General features: G+C 44.4%; 1 protein-coding gene across 1 annotated transcript in view; it reads left to right on the top strand.

The window, feature by feature from the left end:
* Nucleotides 1-18,478, top strand: part of LOC148134148 (putative G protein-coupled receptor 139) — an 80,095-nt gene extending 61,617 nt beyond the window's left edge. Inside the window, exon 2 of the mRNA XM_087985682.1 lies at nt 17,568-18,478. Within this exon, the coding sequence (XP_087841808.1) occupies nt 17,568-18,478 (911 nt within the window). The remainder of the gene's footprint in view (nt 1-17,567) is intronic.
* The last annotated feature ends 257 nt before the right edge of the window (nt 18,479-18,735 follow it).

Raw genomic sequence — 18,735 nt, 5'->3', positions numbered from 1 at the left:
TGGGAATTAGGTAAGAAAGTTAAATTAGCAGGATGAAGATGAAGGGAGGACGTAGGGATGTATACAACTATGTTAATACATTGCCATATTTGAGTGAGAATAATGTCAAAATCTTTTTTATTACTTTGGTAATATTGGCTTGGCAGATGGTGTGTCCAGTGAACTTGTGGGTAACGCTAGTTTAGACTAAGCTGGTGGGCACAACTAGTGAGATATGTGCAGCGCTAACAGATGAGGGGTCAAGAGATTATGCAGATGCCGAACAGGCCATTTTGAGTGCTTATGAATTGGTACTAGAAGCATATAGACAGAGGTTCAGAAATATAGAGAGGGAACGTGGTCAGAGTTATGCTGAGTTTGAAAGAATTAAATACAGATATTTTGAAACATGGGTGTGGGCCTTAAAAATGGGGCTCGAAGGGAGATTATTCTGCTGGAGAAGTTTAAAGACTCACTTCCAGAGATGTGAAGAATTCATGTAAATGAACAGAGAGTTCAAGCAGTGAGGAGCGCGGAAGAAATGGAAGGAAAATATGCATCGGTGCATGAGATGAAATTTAGCTTCTGGGAGGATTTTCATCATGTGAAGAATAGAAATTGGGAGAAGGGGAGATCCTACGCTAAATGACATAGAGTAAATCACAGTGGCAATATTTCACCACAGGTGAGAAAAGAAACCCAAGGGGGTTGAAAGGTGGTGAAAGGTCTCAGGTGTTCTCACTATAACGGAGTGGAACACATAAAATTACAGTGGCGATGGTTTTAGAAGGGCACTAGGAATAGGTATTTTCACTGCAGTAAGCTGGGACACGCCGTGTTGGGCGTTGAAGGAAGTCACTTTGGGAAAAGGTGTGGTAAAAGAGGTTAAGCAAGTGACATTAGTGAAACCGGTAAAAGAGACCCCAAGCGGAGCCAAGGAGCTGCAGGAGAGTGTACATCCTAGGCAGGGGCTGGGTATGGAGTCAGTGCCTGATCTCGACAAAGAATTCGCCTCTATGGATGAAGTTTACTCAGAAAGGTGGGGTGGGGGAGGGAGGGAGGCGTGGATAAGAAATTATAATTTGTGAGATACGGGATCTGCTCAGTCTCTAACAGTTGAGAAGTGAGGTGCCAGAAAAGCACAACAGATTGGGGAGCATTCGAAAAGTGGAACAATCGACATATCAGGCATAAACCCATCATCAGGAATGTGGTGGAGGGACAAGGGGGCTGATAGAGAAATAAGACAAGAGGAGCTGGGCTGGCCAGAGCGTCACTGGGAAGGTAATCGGATGATGTAGTTGGGAGTGATAGTGATATGTTGAAGGGGAACGTGGACTAGATAGGTGGGAAGGAAGAGGGAAAGTTGGGACGGTTCAAGAGGGTGGTGCTAATTTGAACGGTTTGATCTATGCTGAGGTTGGGAGAGGGGAGATTTGGAATTTGGTGAAGTCAACGTTGATGCTGTATATCTTGAGGGTTCCAGCTGTCCTACCACCTATCCACTTCATCTTGCTTTCCGACCTATCACTGTCACAACCCACCTGCATCTACCTATCGCCTTCCAAGCTACCTTCCACCAGCTCCAACACCTCCTCCTATTTATTTCTCAACATCCTTCCCCCTCCCTTGCCCCCCACTTTCCTGATGAAAGATTTGTACCTGAAGCGTCAACTCTCTTGATCCTCGGATGCTGCCTGAACTGCTGTGATTTTCCAACCACAGTTTTCAGACTGCATCTGTAGTCCTGACAAGATTGTCTGAATGTTTGGGAAAAAGGTGCCCCATTAAATTGCTTGCCATCGGAGATGCCCAAATAAATCTACTCACTTTACTTCCTTTGAGTTAATGTTCGTACATGAAGTGAGAGGTCCTTTGAAATTAATTAAATATTAATTGACAAGATCGAAGTCGGAGATCTCACACTTGGATTATGTATGTGAGGTGAGGAAACATTAGATGGAGTAGGTGAGTTAGCTAAACAGCACCTGAAGAGGACACAGCAAAGAGTGAAGCAGGTGGAAGGTAAAACATCTGAAACTTTGACGATTACCCGTGGGGACGATGTATTAGTATTGCCACCAGTGGTAGGAAATCCCTTCAAAACCCTTTCAAATGAAATAAAAAAGAGTCAGTTAACCTGTCTGGTAAAGATACTCGATATGACAAAATCGTTGTCGTGTATGTCATGCGAATGAATAATGCACCACCACATTTAAGACTCAGGGACAGAGTTGTGGCCAGATGAACAAATTGTGCAGGTTATCTGTATGATGTAGTAATCTTTAGCAAGTGATTGAAAGTTCACATGTTACAGTTGGCAGAGCATGTTGAACGATAACAAGAAGCAAACTTCGTAATAAACTTAAAGAAAACAGAATTCGCGAAGGCCGAGGTGACGTTCTTGGGACATTACTTTGGACATGGAAGTTTGACTCCATGGAACACAAAGAATAAGGGCTTTGAGGAATTTTCACGACTATCCTCGAAGAAAGAGGTGCTTCGATTTTTGGAATTGAGTGGATTCTATCGGAAGTTTGTTACAAACTTCAGCAGCGTATTTGCACCACTGCTGGATTTACTAAAGAAGATGACAGAATTGTGGTGGACAGAACAATGCCAGGAGGCTTTTGAGAATTTTAAAGCAGCATTAATCCCCGCACCAGTTTTAGCTGCACCAACTATTTTGAAACCCTTTGAAAATTGTATCTGATGCTAGGGATATGGGGTCGGAGATGCATTGATACAGAAAGATGATGATGGAATTGAATGGCCAATTGGCTACTTGTCCAAAAAACTAAATATCCACAGAAAGAATAGAAAATCTCCATTATTGAAAAAGAATGATTGAGTTTCGTACTGCTCTAACAATAATTTAATATTTATGTCACAAACAAATTGTCGCAGTTGGTTGTTGATAACAACAACAAACCTCTCGCATTTTTTAGACTATTTAAAGACCAAAATATGAGACTAATTCATTGGAGTCTAATGTTATCGACTTTAAACCTACAAAATGTACATGCTGTGGGTTCTAAGCATATGATTGCAGATGTGTTACCGCGAATTTAAAGGAAAAAGTGTAGATATGATTTGACTTTTTCCAACGTTATATATGTGTACAGAATTAATATGAATGGTATAACCGAGATTAATGACTTTTGTATTTCATAATAATGGGATTAAGAATTTGAGGAAAAGAAATGAAGCCATCTTTTTACACTGATGGTGCATTTTATTTCTGAAGGGGGGAGGGGAATTAAGCCGTAAGCATGTCTGGTCACTTTAAGACAGAACGGGTTTTGCTGAATAGAAAGTACAGCCACAGATGCCAGCTAAAGGTCACACTGTTCCACATGTCACTATTAGCTGGGAAATGGATACCTGAGTTTTGTTTGCTGTTTTGGCAACAATTCAAATACAACCAAAGAGTTTAAATAACGCTTAACAGACCAGAAGCCAACGGAATTTCGATATTATTGTTTGGACACCTGGGAAGTATGAGATTTATTGTAACATGGGAAGTATATGAACACAGGATTTTGAACACGAGAGGGAGAGCCACTGCCATCCAACAACAGAGTAACTGCTGTTGAGCAGGAGTGCTAACTGGACATCTCAAACACTCTCTATCAAAGATATATGCTCATGTCAAACCTACTTGCAGTAAAAAAACAAAATGACCCAGGGAGATCAGCAGCTGGAAGAGGGAACATAGCGGGGAAGATAGAAACTGTGTGGTCTTGAGATTATAATGTTTAATATGTGGGTTTTTGGAACAGCATAATTTTACAGAGTTGGAGTCAGATAATATGCAGTTAAGAAAAGAGGGGCTTGTATTTGTGAATAGTTGTTGTTTAGTGTTCACTATTAAAGTTAAGAAACTAACTTGTTATTTTTTGTTTAAATAGTGGAATTCAGGATATCTGTGTCACTCATATTTTAACAGGTTATGAGGTGAGGTGAGCTTTTTCTGGGTGTTTGGTTTTAATTAACAGAGGGGTTCGACTCTACCTTGTAAATGTCCATCCACGCTAACCCCATTTCCCTGCAGTTGGCCCACATCCTTCCAATCCTTTCCTATCAACATATTTAACCAAATGCTTTTGAAATGTTGTTAATGTATACCCCTCAACCACATCTGCTGGCAGCTCAACAACGTACCATCCTCTGGTAAAGAATTGGTCCCCCAGGTAGCCTTTTATTCCTTCACCTTTAACCATAAACTGATCTCCTCTAATCCTCGATTCTCTGCACCGAGGAAAAAGGCTGAGAGCATTAATTCTATCCATACCCCTCGTGATCTTATACAGCTCTATGAGGACTCCCTCAGTCTCCTACACGCTAAAGAAAATGTTCTAGCTTGTCCAACCTCTCCCTATAATTCAGACGATTGGGTCCTAGCAACGTCTTTGTAAATTTCTTCTGCACTCTTTCTAATTTAATAACATCCTCCCTATAACAAGGTGACAAAACTGAACACAATACTCCAAGTGTGGCCTGACCAAAATACTGTGTAACTGCAACATAAATTCCCAACTTCTATACTTAATATCCTGCCTGATGAAGGCCAATGTGCCAAAAGCCTTCTTCACTTCCCTGTCTCCCTGTGACTCCACTCTTAAAAAACCGTGTGCACCTGATCACCAAGGTCTCTCTGCCCACTGTACCCCTTTAGACCCTTCCATTGACCATGAAACTCCTACCTTGCTTTGAGTTTCCAAAATGCAAGACCACACACATTTATATTAAATTCCATTTGCCATTTCTCGGCCCTCTTCCAGACCTGATTAAGGTTCTACTGCAATTTCTGATAAACGTCCTCACTGATCATGCTCCCACTTACTTTAGTGTCATCTGCAAACTTACTAATCATACCTTGTACATTCTCAACCAAATCATAGATAACAAACAGTAATGGACCCAGCCTGCAGTCTGACAAGCATCCTTCCACTAAACCCTCTGCTTCCTACCATCAAGCCAACTGTGTATCCAATTAGCCAGTCCCCCCAGTATTCCACGTGATGCAACCTTCCTGAGCAGCCTGCCATGTGGAACCTTCTCAAAGGAACCTGAAGAAGGGCCTGTGCCCGAAACGTCGAATCTCCTGTTCCCTGGATGCTGCCTGACCTGCTGTGCTGTTCCAGCAATAAAGTTTCAACTTTGATCTCCAGGATCTGCAGACCTAACTTTCTCCTCGAACCTTCTCAAAGGCCTTACTAAATCCATAGAGACTACATTTACTGCTCTGCCCTCGTCAACCTTCCTGGTCACTTCATCAAAGAACTCTAACAAATTTGGGACGCATGATCTCCCACTCAGAAGTCTTTGCGGACTGCTCTGAATCAAACCCTGTGTAATAATGGGTGCAGTCAATGGTATACTGTCCTTCACTGTATGATGAGTCGAGTGCATAAGTAAAGCCATCTTCCTGCTGTTGTAGAGCCGTGTTGAGAGAGCATTGGGGCACTCTCTCCAGAGTTGATCTCCTTTGTAAGGAATGATCTCCTTACAACAGACACGGATGATGGTAGCATGAGAATAGAGTGAAGAAGCTGAGTGTTTAATCTGTAGAGCTGTGTGAGATGGAGAAATGGTGACGCTGAAACAAGAGGAGTGGCAGCGATCACTTATTTCCAAAAGAGACATTGATAGTGTGAGAAATTCCATACTTTACAAAGGATTAATTGGTTTGATTTATTGCCACGTGTACCTCAGTACAGGGAAACATTTTAGTTATGAGCAGTGGAGGCAGGTCATAGTAAGCATGGCCAGACAGATCATAGGGTGGAAATAGGCTTGGACAGAGTAAGGCATACAGGTACATTGAACAGGATGTGCACTAGACAAGATCAACATGATTAATATCATCATTATTTGAACTTAGAGAGTACATTAATCAGTCTAATGTGACTTTCCTAATAGTTTATATGCCTACATTAACTCTCCCGACATTAATGTGAAGTCGGCGTGTGAACAATCCCCAACAGCAGCCACAATACCTTCCATCTGAAACAGGTAGCCATTCCCACCAGCTTCCGCCCTACATAGTGAACACCAGGCTGTCTTCTCGGAGATGATTTATGCCTTCTTGAGACTTCACACAAGATATATGGCTTCTCTCCTCACCGCGAGAAAACCACGCTAAAGTCCCATGTGTGTATCATGAGCAACGGAGGCACGAGGAACAACGTTGAGCAGTCTGTCTGCGCAGCCTCTGCTCCACTTGTTCATCATGTTCGAGCATCTATTAGGAGACAGTGAGGACTGCCGATGCTGGAGATCCGAGTTGAGCGTCGTTTGCTGAAAAAGCACAGCAGGTCAGGCAGTATCCGAGGAGCAGGGGAATTGATGTTTCGGGAATAAGCCGTTCATCAGGAATCAGTATCAATTATTTCATTCTGTCCCTGTGTAAGTGCGTTGAGGAGGAATGGCCTCCTCCTATTCCTGTATAAGTGGCTCAAGGTGCTGAATGGCATCCTCTTGTTCCTGTGTAATTGACTCAGGGGAATGAATGGCCTCATCCTATTGCTGTGTCAGTGACTCAACGGACTGACTGACTTCTTCCTCGTCCGATTGGACAGGGCCAAGGGCCTGATTGGGTTACCCCTGGTTCCTGTTTGACAGCTCCATGTGCTGACAAGTGTGGTGATGCTGTAGCATAAGAGGTTATTTTCTACTCGATTCTTTTAACAGAGATATTGAACGGTTGTGACAAAGCTGGCTACTTCGGACCACTGGAGTAAACAGCTAGGAAGGCCTTACGTTTATTTTAATGGAGCCTGAATGGGTGTGGCCAGTTCTCACAGATAAGGATCACTGGGTTTTGGTTTCTCAGTAACATCAGAAACTATTGGGGTCTGTACAGAGTTGGAAGCTTCAGTAGATGTCTCCTGGCTGCCACTATCTCTGAATTTTCTCTTGATGCTGTTTTTAATTCCTGGATTGGGGAAATGTTTGTGACAATCTGTGTCTGAATATTCCTTTTTGTCAGGGGCTGTGTTTATGCGATTTTCCTATATTGGAGCAGTTTATTAGTAATAGTTCCTAGATCTATTATTCTGTTAACTTGTCCAATAGAATTACGTTATTCAAAATGTCTCTTTTTTTTGTTTCATTTTATCTTCTGTGTTTAAATAAATGGTGTTTTGTTTCACACCGAGTAGTTTGACCATTCACATTGCATCTGGAACAGACAGTGTAGATTTCCTTTAAAATTTGAAAATATTAGAGTCTAGGCTACCGCCTTCAATTATTTTCGCGGGGCTCTGGTGTGGTCCATCACACTACACTCCTTGTCTTCCGGAGTAATCGGTTCGAGGCACTGAATGGGCTGTCCCTGTTCTTCTCCAATACTGTCAAGGGGCTGAATGACTTCCTCATATTCCTGTGAAACCAGCGTGAGGTGCTGAATGAACTCTTGTTTTACTGTGGCAATGTGCAATGCCAGGCAGTGCTGTTACACGAATGTTGCAGACACTTTAACAGAACAAACCCGAGTGGTGTCTGGGTCTTGCTGCACATGGACACAGACCAGCTCAGGAGCAGAGGGGGGACAAAATATTCTGAACATTGTGGAATCTTCAGTGAAAATCCCCACTTCTGATCTTATGGTCGGGAGGGTGGGGGCGGGGAGACATTGATGAAACAGCTGTTTGTGAAGAGGAAGGTACCCTGACGATTTCCCACAGAGCTTACCCAGGACTGAGATGGCGAACATCTTCCTTTGTGCTATGTTTGACTACAAACACTGGAGAGTTTACTCTGATTCCCATTATATCCAGTTTTCTAAGTTCCATGATGTCAACAGAAGGCAACCACTGCCTTGATATCAGGGCCAGTCATTTTTACCTGAACCCTTGTGTCAGCCTCTTTTGTTCATATCAATAGGAGCATATTATAGGAGCAGCGAGTGTTTTCTTCAAACAGGTGGTGTTGAATGTCAGGATTTCTGTTTGCAAGAGTGTTCGGGGAGCCAGATGGCTTCAAGTATTTGAAGAGTTGGTAGATGGATATTGACCTGTCAGAGAGTTGAGGGCGGAGAAGAATTGGGTATGAAAGAGGATTTGAGACCAAGAGCAGATCAGTTATGATCTTAGTGAAGGGCAAGGCAGGCTTGGGGAGTGAAGGACCTGCCCCTGTTTCTGATGTTCTCACATTCTGTTATTGGAAAGTTAGTGGCTGTTATTTTTATGAATGTGCAATTACTGCATATTGCAGCCAGTGAGACCAGAGGATTTTGTGAGACATCTTTGGTGAGGTTTATGGGCTGTATTCATAGTGAATCTGGGTCTATAACATGATCAACAAATGAAACACAAGTTTCAGAGATGGGAAGCTCTGTAAAGAGAGATGACGGGCCTCTTTCATACCCAGCCTGAATTTTTCAATTCATTTCCCAAATCACTTCAAAGCACGTGACATCCTTAAAGGGCTGAATGGTCTCGTCTGTTTCTGTGCATCAGATTACAATTGTATGTAGCCTCCAACTGTTCCTGTCTAGCAAGTTTGAGGGGCTGAATGGAACACAGGAACATGGGAGTGAGGAGCAGGAGTGGGTCATTACATATTTTGTGCCTTCTCCACCAGGCACTAAGATTGTGGCTGATCAGGTTGTGGTCTCAGCCCCACTTTCCAGTCTGTGTCCAAGTATCTGTGACTCACTTCCCTGTCAAATAACTAACTAACACAGCTTTCAGTCCATTTGAACATAGAGGCACAATAAAAAGTGAAGAGAACCGCCACTTGAAAGTTCCTTTAAGAATTTTTCGTCATCCCTCTTATAGAATCAGAGAGTCATGCAGAATGGAAACAGACCCGTTAGTCCAATCTGTTCACTCCGATCAGATATCAAATCTGATTTAGACCCATTTGCCAGCATTTGGCCAATATTCTTCCTGTGATTGTACTCTCCTTGATCACTACCTCTGACAGCAATTTCTGTACACACACCACTCTCTGCGTGAAACATTTATCTTCAGGTCCTTTCTAAATCATTCTCCCTCTCGCCTTCAACTTACGCCCTCTTGTTCTGAACTCCCCTATCCTGGGATCAAGAACTTGGCTGTTCAAAATATCCATACCTCCGATGATTTTATAAGCCTCTATAATGTCACCCCTCAGACTCTGACACTCTAGGAGAAAGCACCTCAACATAATCAACTTCTCTTCGAAGCTCAAACCTCCAGTCCTGGAACATCCGTGTAAATATTTTCTGGAGACAACCAAGTTGTACGCAGTATTCTTAAAGTAGCCTCACCAACATCCTGGGAGAGTTGGATTTGGCTGAATTCCCTTTGCTTTAGGCACTGAGGAGATTCCGGTGAATTCTGGTTGGGGACACTCCAAAGGGTAGCACGGTGCTTTACAGCACTAGGGACGTGTGTTCGATTCCAGCCTTGGGTGACTGTCTATGTGGAGTTTGCACATTCTCCCCTTGTCTGTGTGAGCTTCTCATGGGCGCTCAGTTTCCTACCACAGATGCAAGATGCCACCACAACTCCTATACTCAGTGCTCTGACTGATTAAGGCAAATGTGCCAAGTGTGTTCAGCACCACTCTGTCTACCTTCGACTCCACTTTCAAGGAACAATGCACCTGCAGCCCTAGGTCCCTTTGTTCCACAATACTCCCCAGGACCTTACCATTAAGTATATAATTTCTGCCCTGATTTGTCTACCCAAAATGCAAAACCTCGTCTTTATCTAAATTAAATTTCATCTGTCACTCCTTGCCCCTTTGTACCATATAATTGTAGTCTCGTTGTACTCTGAGATAATCTACTACACCATCTCTCTGATGTCATCTGTAAACTTACTAACTATGGCCCCAATGTTCACATCCAAATCCTTGATATAAATGACGAAATGCTGAACTCAGTACTGATTCTTGCAGCACACTGCTGCTCACAAGCCTCCAATCTGAAAAATACCCCTCTTCCTTCAAGCCAATTGTGAGCAGCTTCCCCTGTATCCCATGTGATTGAACCTTACTAATCTGTCTACCAATCGGAATGTTATGAACATCTTGCTGAGGTCCATATAGAATATCTACCAAACTGCCTTCATCAATCTTTGTCATCTCTTCAAAAAACTTAACCAAATTAATGAGACATGATTTCCCATGCAGAAAGACACGTTGTCTACCCCGATCAGCCCTTGCCTTCCCAAATGTATGTAAATGCTATCCCTCAGAATCTCCTCCAACAATTTACCCACCACTGACATTAGGCTAATTGGTCTATAGTTCCCCGACTTTTGGGTCACTGTTTCCTTTCTAGTCCCACTCCTCCACTGCTCAGAACAAATGTTAAATGTAACCAGCTTGGTAATATGGCCGATGATATCGGTCTCAGACTGTGTCAGGGTCAGTTTTAGCAACAAGTCAGGCTAGTTTCTTTAAAAAGTTTATGATCCACAGCAATGTTACTCAAGCTCTGATGGAAAGATGAATGGAAAAGTGTTTGGGTATTGCAAATATATAATTGATATTTCCGTGTTTAAAACATTGAGACACACACACACTCACAAACACACACAAACCGGTTAACAAATTCTCTGCAATTTTAATTTGAAAGAACTTTGTCCAAATATTAGTGTAACTCATGACAAAAGTAAAAAATTGAGATTGTCCAACATATTATTCTCTTCTGAAGATATTCTACTCACAAAGCTGCTAGCAATGGGATTTCATCCTGGGACTGTTGGATTTGGCTGAATTCCCTTTGCTTCGGGCAGTGAGTAGATTCCAGTGAATTCTGGTCCAAGGTCAAGCAAAGGTTAGCACGGTGGTTAGCACTGCTGCCTCACAGCACCAGGGACTTGGGTCCGATTCCTGCCTTGGATGACTTTCTGTGTCGAGATTGCACATTCTCCACTTTCCTCTGTGAGCTTCTAATGGGTGATCCAGTTTCCTATCACAGCTCAAACTGTGTCGGTTAGGTGGATTGGTCATGCTAAATTGTCTGTCGTGTTCAGGGATTTCTAGGTTATGTGCATTAGTCGGGGGTAAATATAGGGGAATGGGATGGGAAGGTGGGTATAGACTTGTTAGGCCGAAAGGCCTGTTACAACACTGCAGAAATTCTATAAAAATAAGAATGGGAACGATGACTGTAGAGTTTTTTTAGCTTGCACACAGTGCTGTGATGAGGAACGATGAAGGAAAAACAGTGCAATAGGTCGTTTCTTCTCGGGCAGATTACATTGTCTCCCTCTCTGAGCTGAACCACACAATAATGTCATCCTCTCCCAACCTGGATCATGTGAGGTCTCCTTGTACATTGTCAAAACAATGTCTCCATCACATTCCCTGTTCCATGCAGGTGCAGCATTGCTGCTGTCATACAGAGAGCCATACACTTAGCAGAAAATGGTCTCGGTCGATTTGAAATATATTTAAACGTCCCTAGTCATTGAAAAAATAAAATGTTTAATTTATTCAGAATACCTGTGTTAAAATGAACGCATTTTTAAAAAGAAATACAGAAATTGCTGGAAAAGCTCGGCAGGTCTGTCAGCATCCAAATGCCTTTTACATGCTGTAGTTGTACCAGCCTCCACCACTTCCTCTGGCAGCTCATTCCAGACCCGCACCACCCTCTGCGTGAAAATGTTCACTTTAGGCCTCATCAAAACCTTTCCCCTCTCGCTTTCAACCAATGCCCTCTAGTTTTGGACGACCCTAACCTGGGGGAAAACTCTGACTACTCACCCTATCCATTACATTACAGTGTGGAAACAGGCCCTTCGGCCCATCAAGTCCACACCGACCTGCCGATGCGTAATCCACCCATACCCCTACATTTACCCCTTACCTAACACTACGGGCAATTTAGCATGGCCAATTCACCTCACCTGCACATCTCTGGACTGTGGGAGGAAACCGGAGCACCCGGAGGAAACCCACGCAGACACGGGGAGAACGTGCAAACTCCACACTGTCAGTCGCCTCAGGCGGGAATTGAACCCTGGTCTCTGGTGCTGTGAGGCAGCAGTGCTCACCACTGTGCCAATGTGCCACCGTGCCGCCCATGACCATCCTGAGTTTATACTGCTGCAAGATGTGACCCCAATCAACGCGAAGAGCTGTGCTTTCAGTCATCCTGGGCCTAAATTCTGAAATGCAATGCTGGCACCTCTTCCTTCTCCATCAAGTCACAATTCTAAATCCCTTTTAATCATTTTGTTCACATGTATCACGCGATACATCTGTGAGCTTTACACCTAGACGTTTGTGTCCGGAGGTAGGGACACTAACATCATTCAGCAATACCCATAAAGCTGTAACAGTATTCTCCTGTGTGTTTGTTCATCAGCCTTTTCTGACATGCTGTGACACACCTCTGCAACAGGCAGGACTTGAATCCAGGCCTTCTAGTCCAGAGCTAGGAACAATACCACACAAGTTCAGGAATTGGAATCAAATCCAGAGTTCTGGCTCAGAGGCAGGTACATTATCCACCACACTACCTTACCCAGATTTTGAGTCATATTTTAGTGCCCACTTTCAGCTCGGTGTGGATTTATTATAATCAGGTTACCATTACTGAATTACAAAAAACACTTTGTATTGTTAAACAAATGCAAGATATTTGTCTCATCTGTTGGTATTGAGTGTTTGTGCTGTGCTATCGAAATTAACTATGATCAGCTTTAATCGCTATTATCTGTAGTCTGCAATATTAGGGAAAGAAATCCTGCAGACACACTCTGCCCAATGAAGGGTCTCAAATAGATATTTATTACTGAACACCAGAGACGAAGGAAGAGCTTAATTTCTGGTCCCAAAACACCGATCACTCTTACCCACATCGAACATGCGACTGCCCTATTCCTAAAACCATGAAATGACACCTGGCTGCTGATTACAGTCAACCTCTCCTCCCCACTGATTGTGTCTGCAATCTGTCCCTCCTCCCCCTAACCACACAAGGCAAACCAAGCTCAGGATCTTTGTGAAAATCAAGGCATCCTGGAGAGGGATGGGCGTTTTAAAATTGAAGAAGGGTGGTGGGGTGGCAGTAATATCGCACACTGGGCTGAGGGGTGGCAGATAGAGTTTAGTTTGGATTAATGTGAGGTATTGGATTTGGTAAATCAAACAACAGAAGGACCTATACAATTAAAAGTAGAGCCTTTGGCAGTGCTGTATAACAGAGACCTAGGCCGACAGGTACAATTCTTTAAAATTTGCATCTCATATAGATAGTGTGGTTAAGAAGATGTTTAGCACACTTGTCTTCATTGATCAGACCTTTGAGTATCGGAATTGGGACGTCAATGTCGAGCTTGTACAGGATATTGGTGAGACCTCTTCTGGAATACTGTGTCCAGTCTGGTCATCCTGCCCGTTCATTCCATAGGCACACCACCCTCTGGGTGAAACAGCTGCCCATCAGGTCACATTTAAATGTTTCCCCTCTCACCTTAAGCCGATGTCCTCTAGTTTTGGACTTCCCGTACACTTAGAAAATTCCTGGACTATTCACTTTGATATTATTGACCTTGATATTATTAAGCTGGAGAAGGTTCAGAAGAGATTAACCTGAATGTTGCTGGGAAAGGAGGGATTGAGCTATAAGGAGAGACTGGATAGGCTGGGCCTTTTTCACTGAAGAATATGAGATTAAGGGGTAACTTTACATAGGTTTATAAAATAATGAGGGGTACAGATAAGCGGAAGGGCTGATGTCATTTCCCAGAAGTGGGGATTCAAAACTGGGGGATATTTTAATGTGTGAGGAAAAAGATCTGCAAAAGTCATGAGATGGAAATATTTTAGACACAATCTGGCTTGTGTGTGGAATGAACTTCCAGAGGAAGTGGTGAGAGCAGGGACAGCTGCAACGTTTAAGGACATTTAGATCAGTACATGGACAAGACATCAGTTTGGATGATGCTATGAGCATCTGTCCTCCCCGGCCCCCTCTCTGAATGAATCTCTGTTGGTTTTCACCCTCTGCCAATGCCTGTACAGTGGCGTGGGGAGCCCAGCAGAGGGAGGTATTGCATCACTTTAAGCACCACAGAGACTGCCAGACCTCCCCATACAGAGACACACAGATACACACACAGCAATTGTTAGGACACGGTGTGAAGCTCATCTGGTAACTTAATTGAAACATAAAGAAATGCTCAATTCGTCTCGGAAACTGTTAAAATATGAGTGACAGATCTGCTAAATTCCACTGTTTAAATAAAAGCATCAATTTATTTTTCCACTCTGGAAGTGAACATTTTACGTCAACTGCTCACAACTCTGGGACCCTCTTTTTCTTAACCACTTATTAACCGACTCCAGCTCTACAGCAATATACTGTTTCAGGGTCTGCCATCCTGTCATACCACAGGTGCTTGTAAGCTCTCAGTTCAGAACAGCATTCACCCTCGCTTTAAGATACAGTACACACTTTCAACTTCATCACATTATACCCTGATGAATATAGATAAATGGAAACTCTCCGATTTCTCTTGCTCTGTGGTTTGTCAATATTTCGTCTACTCTGTCTCGTATGTGTCAGGATTTATGTTGCTCCATTGACAGCATGTCATTATTCGACTCTGTCCGTGAGAATATATCAGTATTTCACTTGCTCTCACTCGTGTATGTGGGACAGGATTTCAGTTGTTTCATGGGGACTGTGAGGCTATGACAATTTCAATGTTTGTAGATGGCACCGAACCTGGAAGAACTCTGAAGTCTATGGAGGACAGTGTGGAACTCTAACAGGACAATCACACATTGGTGTAGTGTTCAGGTTTATGGCAGATGGGGATCAGTGCAGAGCTGTGTGAGGTGATACACTTTGGTAGGAAAGACAATGAAAGACAGTTTAAAATAGGCTGTGCCATTATAACGGGGGGGGGGGGGGCGGGCAGGAGCAGAGAGCGCTGCGTGTATATGAGCACAGATTGTTACAGATATCAGGACAAGTGAGGAGAGCAGTTACTATCCCAGATTAGTTACAGTATCTGAGCTGTTTACTGGGGGACGGTGTAGGAGGGAGTCACCGTGCTCCCTTCCTGGGAGGTGACGGTGATGATGTGTTGTGAGCCCCCCCTCCTGCTCACCGAGACCGTGGAGATTCCATTTGTAACAGCTCGACACAAAAGGGAGATGGCATCAGGGTTACGGCATCTCAGTTGTGCCGGTGCGGCGGTGGAGGGCGGGGTGGGGGAACGGAGCTGCCAGAGATTTTAAAGTGAGAATTGTCCTTCACTGAAATTGCTCCTTGCTCGGTTGGTGGGACGTGGATGTTTCAGAATCTCCACACGAGGTGTCCCTGTCCTCTCCAGCTCCTACCAGGGTCCTCCCCACATGGCGGGAGGAGGGGTGTGGTGAGGGAACGGATATCGGACTCTCCACCACCCGGCTTGGTCATTTCTGTCCTATTCCAGGCTGTTTCTCCTGGAATGGGAGCAACGGATGGAGAATCGGTGGGAGTGGGTGGCCCTATTGAAGTGCCAGTGTAGGTGGGGGACATGGCAAGAGGTCCGGAGGGAGTCAGTCTACAGTGTTGTATCCATGAAGTGTTATTAGTGTGAGGGGTAAAGTGGAAGGAGGGAGTGAGAGAGAGGGAGAGAAAGAGGGAGAGAGGGGGAGAGAGAGCGTGCGGCGTGGGGGGGGGGGGGGGGAGGTGCGATAACAGATATAAAATGAGTGTGAGGGAGCAAAGAGTACACGGTGACCCTTTTGCTGACAGAGCTTTTCCTGAATTGCTGGACATTTCTTCTGAACTATACTGCACTGATCTGGGTGGTGAGCTCAGACCGTGCTCGGTGGGTCTGCTGGTGTGGACCCCTCTGGGAAGAGAATGGTCCCCCTCTGTACTATCGCATCTACCAGGCCCACTGTGCCCCTGTCGACAAACCATGGTGTAATTGCCACTTATCTGCCATGCTCGGGGTAAACTGTGCAGGGCAGCTCCTAACAGAGAAAGCTCAACTCTGTGCCCATTTGCCTTTTAAAGATGGCACGAGTGCCAGGGGTCACGGAATACCTAGGGGTATCCGGGCGATGGTGAGTACCTTCAGTCATGATGGGTAGAAGAATCAGGCTGGCATTGAATGAGAGGGTCACCATGGGGTGGGGTGGGTAGTTAATGAGGTGAGTCCGATAAGATAGCACCAGGAAACTAGCTCGGTCTCGTGCGGATGATCCCTCTGTCAAACTCAATGAAAATGGCACTGAGAGAAATTATTGTTCGAATCTGCTCAATGAGCATTGGACTCTGTTGAAACCAATCCGATTTACAAAGCTGTAGAACAAATGTTCATCCAAAACTCTCCATCATTTCACCTCACACCAATATCCCTTTTCCCAATCTTTCCAAGGAAGACTGCCTCATGTTACCGGATGCAATTTCAACATTCTGAACCCTGGGAACACATCCTTCCATGACACTGTATCTCAGTCTCCCCGTCTCTGTCTACTTCCCAAACACCTCCCATGTGGTGATATTTTAACTTATTCCCCCGCCACCTCTCTCTGGCAGTGATGTTCACACGCACAACAACCACTTGTCATGGCATAATGGAGATGTGGAGCTGTAAATGGATGGGGGCTGCACATGCTGTCATTTCCAGCATGGGCTGCAAGTTTCCCCGCGCTGGGCAGGAATCTAACACAGTGTTCCAGAACAATGTACTGGGATGTGGTAAACAGTCCTACATGCTGGGAGGGTAACTGCTCCTGGTTTAAAGATCAATGCACTGGGGTGGTGTACACAGTCCTACATTTTGGGAGGATAGCTGTTCCTGGTTTACAGATTAATTCACGGGTGATCACTGCATAGGTCGCTGTGCTGGTAAGACTATCTGGTTCAGTTTATAGAAAATGCAATGGTGTGGTCTGTGCAGCTCCCCGTGCTGTACAGATATCCAGTCCAGGTTGATAGAACAACGCACTGCTGTGGTCTGCACAGCTCCGCGTGCTGGATAGATATCTAGTCCGGGTTTATAGATCAATGCACCGCTGTGGTCGGCACAGCTCCCCGTGCTGGACAGGTATGTAGTCTGGGTTTATAGATCAATGCAGAGCTGTGGTCTGCACAGCTCCCTGTGCTGGACAGATACTTAGTCCGGGATTATAGATCAATGCAGTGAGTGACCCTTACCCTGCTGAATAAACACTGACTCTGTATGGTTACGCAGTGCGTGACCCTTACCCTGCTGAATAAACACAGGATCGACAACAATTTAGACAAAAATACAGGAATTTCCAAACGCCGTGTGTCTTCAGGAAACTGGGAGAGAATCCTTCAGGACAGCAACGTTTCCATCCTCCGTATTAGGAACTGGGAAGGAGTGACCTGTATCTGTTCGTGAGTGATCGAGTGGATAGGAATTTTCCAAAAACCATCTGTCCCTTTGGATGTGTCTCTGTGTGTTAGGAGAGGGAGGGTCTTTTGTGTTTTATGTCACATTTTTGTCAGTAATTCCGACCTTCCCATTTGTGATTCCAGCTCCAATTATTTTAATAAATCCCTGAATACAGGTACACATTTGAAAATCTCACTGGGTCCCCGATCAAACGGGTCCCTTTGCCTCCAGGCTGATGGATAATGGGTTTGTTTTCCTTCCTCACAGTTAACGTAGTGACCATCTACGTCCTGCTTTATAAAGATTGTGGATTGTCTCCATGTGTCAGACGTTACCTGGGGGCCATGGCAGCGGCGGATCTCCTGGTCATTATCCTCGACCTGATCCTGAGACACATTCCCATTGTTTATCGGGAACAGTTTCATTTCCTCATGTACTCCGTCCCCGTGTGTAATATCCACGCCGTCCTGCTTTATGCAGCCACTGACTGCTCTGTCTGGTTCACCGTCACTTTCACCTTTGATCGGTTTGTGGCCATTTGTTGCCAGAAGCTGAAAAGTAAATATTGCAGTGAGAAAACGGCGGCTGTGGTTCTGGGAGCAGTGACTGTGCTGAGCTGTTTAAAGGACCTTTTCTGGTATTTTATGCTCATGGCTCGGTATCGGCTGATGAACGAGCCCTGGTTTTGTGATGTAAAAAACGCTGTTCCATCCTCCAGTGTCTGGGTCACAATCGAGTTCCTCCACCACATTCTAACCCCGTGCGTCCCATTTCTCCTGATTCTGCTGCTCAATGTTCTCACCGTCAGACACATTTTAGTGACCAGCCGAGCCCGCAGGAGACTCCGCACTCACACCAATGGGGACGCTCAGTCTGACACAGAAATGAGAAACCGAAAAAAATCCATCATTTTACTGTTTGTGATCTCGGCCAATTTCATCCTGTTATGGTCAACGGTAATGGTATATTCTATATGGTACCGGATGTATAATATTGGGTATAAGTCTATGTTTATCCATGACTTTGTGAAGGAATTGGGCTTCATGCTGCAGCTCCTCAGTTGCTGCACAAACACCGCGATTTATGCCGTGACCCAGACTAAGTTCAGGCAGCAGCTGAAGAATGTGCTGAAATATCCCTTCACCCAAATCCATCCATCAATCAAATTCCCTCATTAATCACTCCATCCGGGATTTTCTTATTTCAGTTCAGTGTTTCAGCGATGGAGCAGCCTGTCGTTATGGTAACAGACTGAGGGTAGCGCTGGTTTTTACATCCTTATCCCACAAGCGGGTTTACAGGGAAACATTTCAATGTTTCTCACAACTCAGGGGCCGGTGAGAAAAGGCACCATCCCACTGACTGTATCCATCACTTCCATTTGTAAACAATAAAAAATGTTCTTGAAAGCGTGCTGAGCAGCAGAGTGACCGAT

This window comes from Chiloscyllium plagiosum, unplaced genomic scaffold (genome assembly GCF_037043375.1).
Source record: "Chiloscyllium plagiosum isolate Xiang-an unplaced genomic scaffold, Cpla_swu_hap1 HiC_scaffold_69, whole genome shotgun sequence".
NCBI classification, from domain to species: Eukaryota; Metazoa; Chordata; class Chondrichthyes; order Orectolobiformes; family Hemiscylliidae; genus Chiloscyllium; species Chiloscyllium plagiosum.
This window is presented reverse-complemented; position numbering and strand designations above follow the sequence as displayed.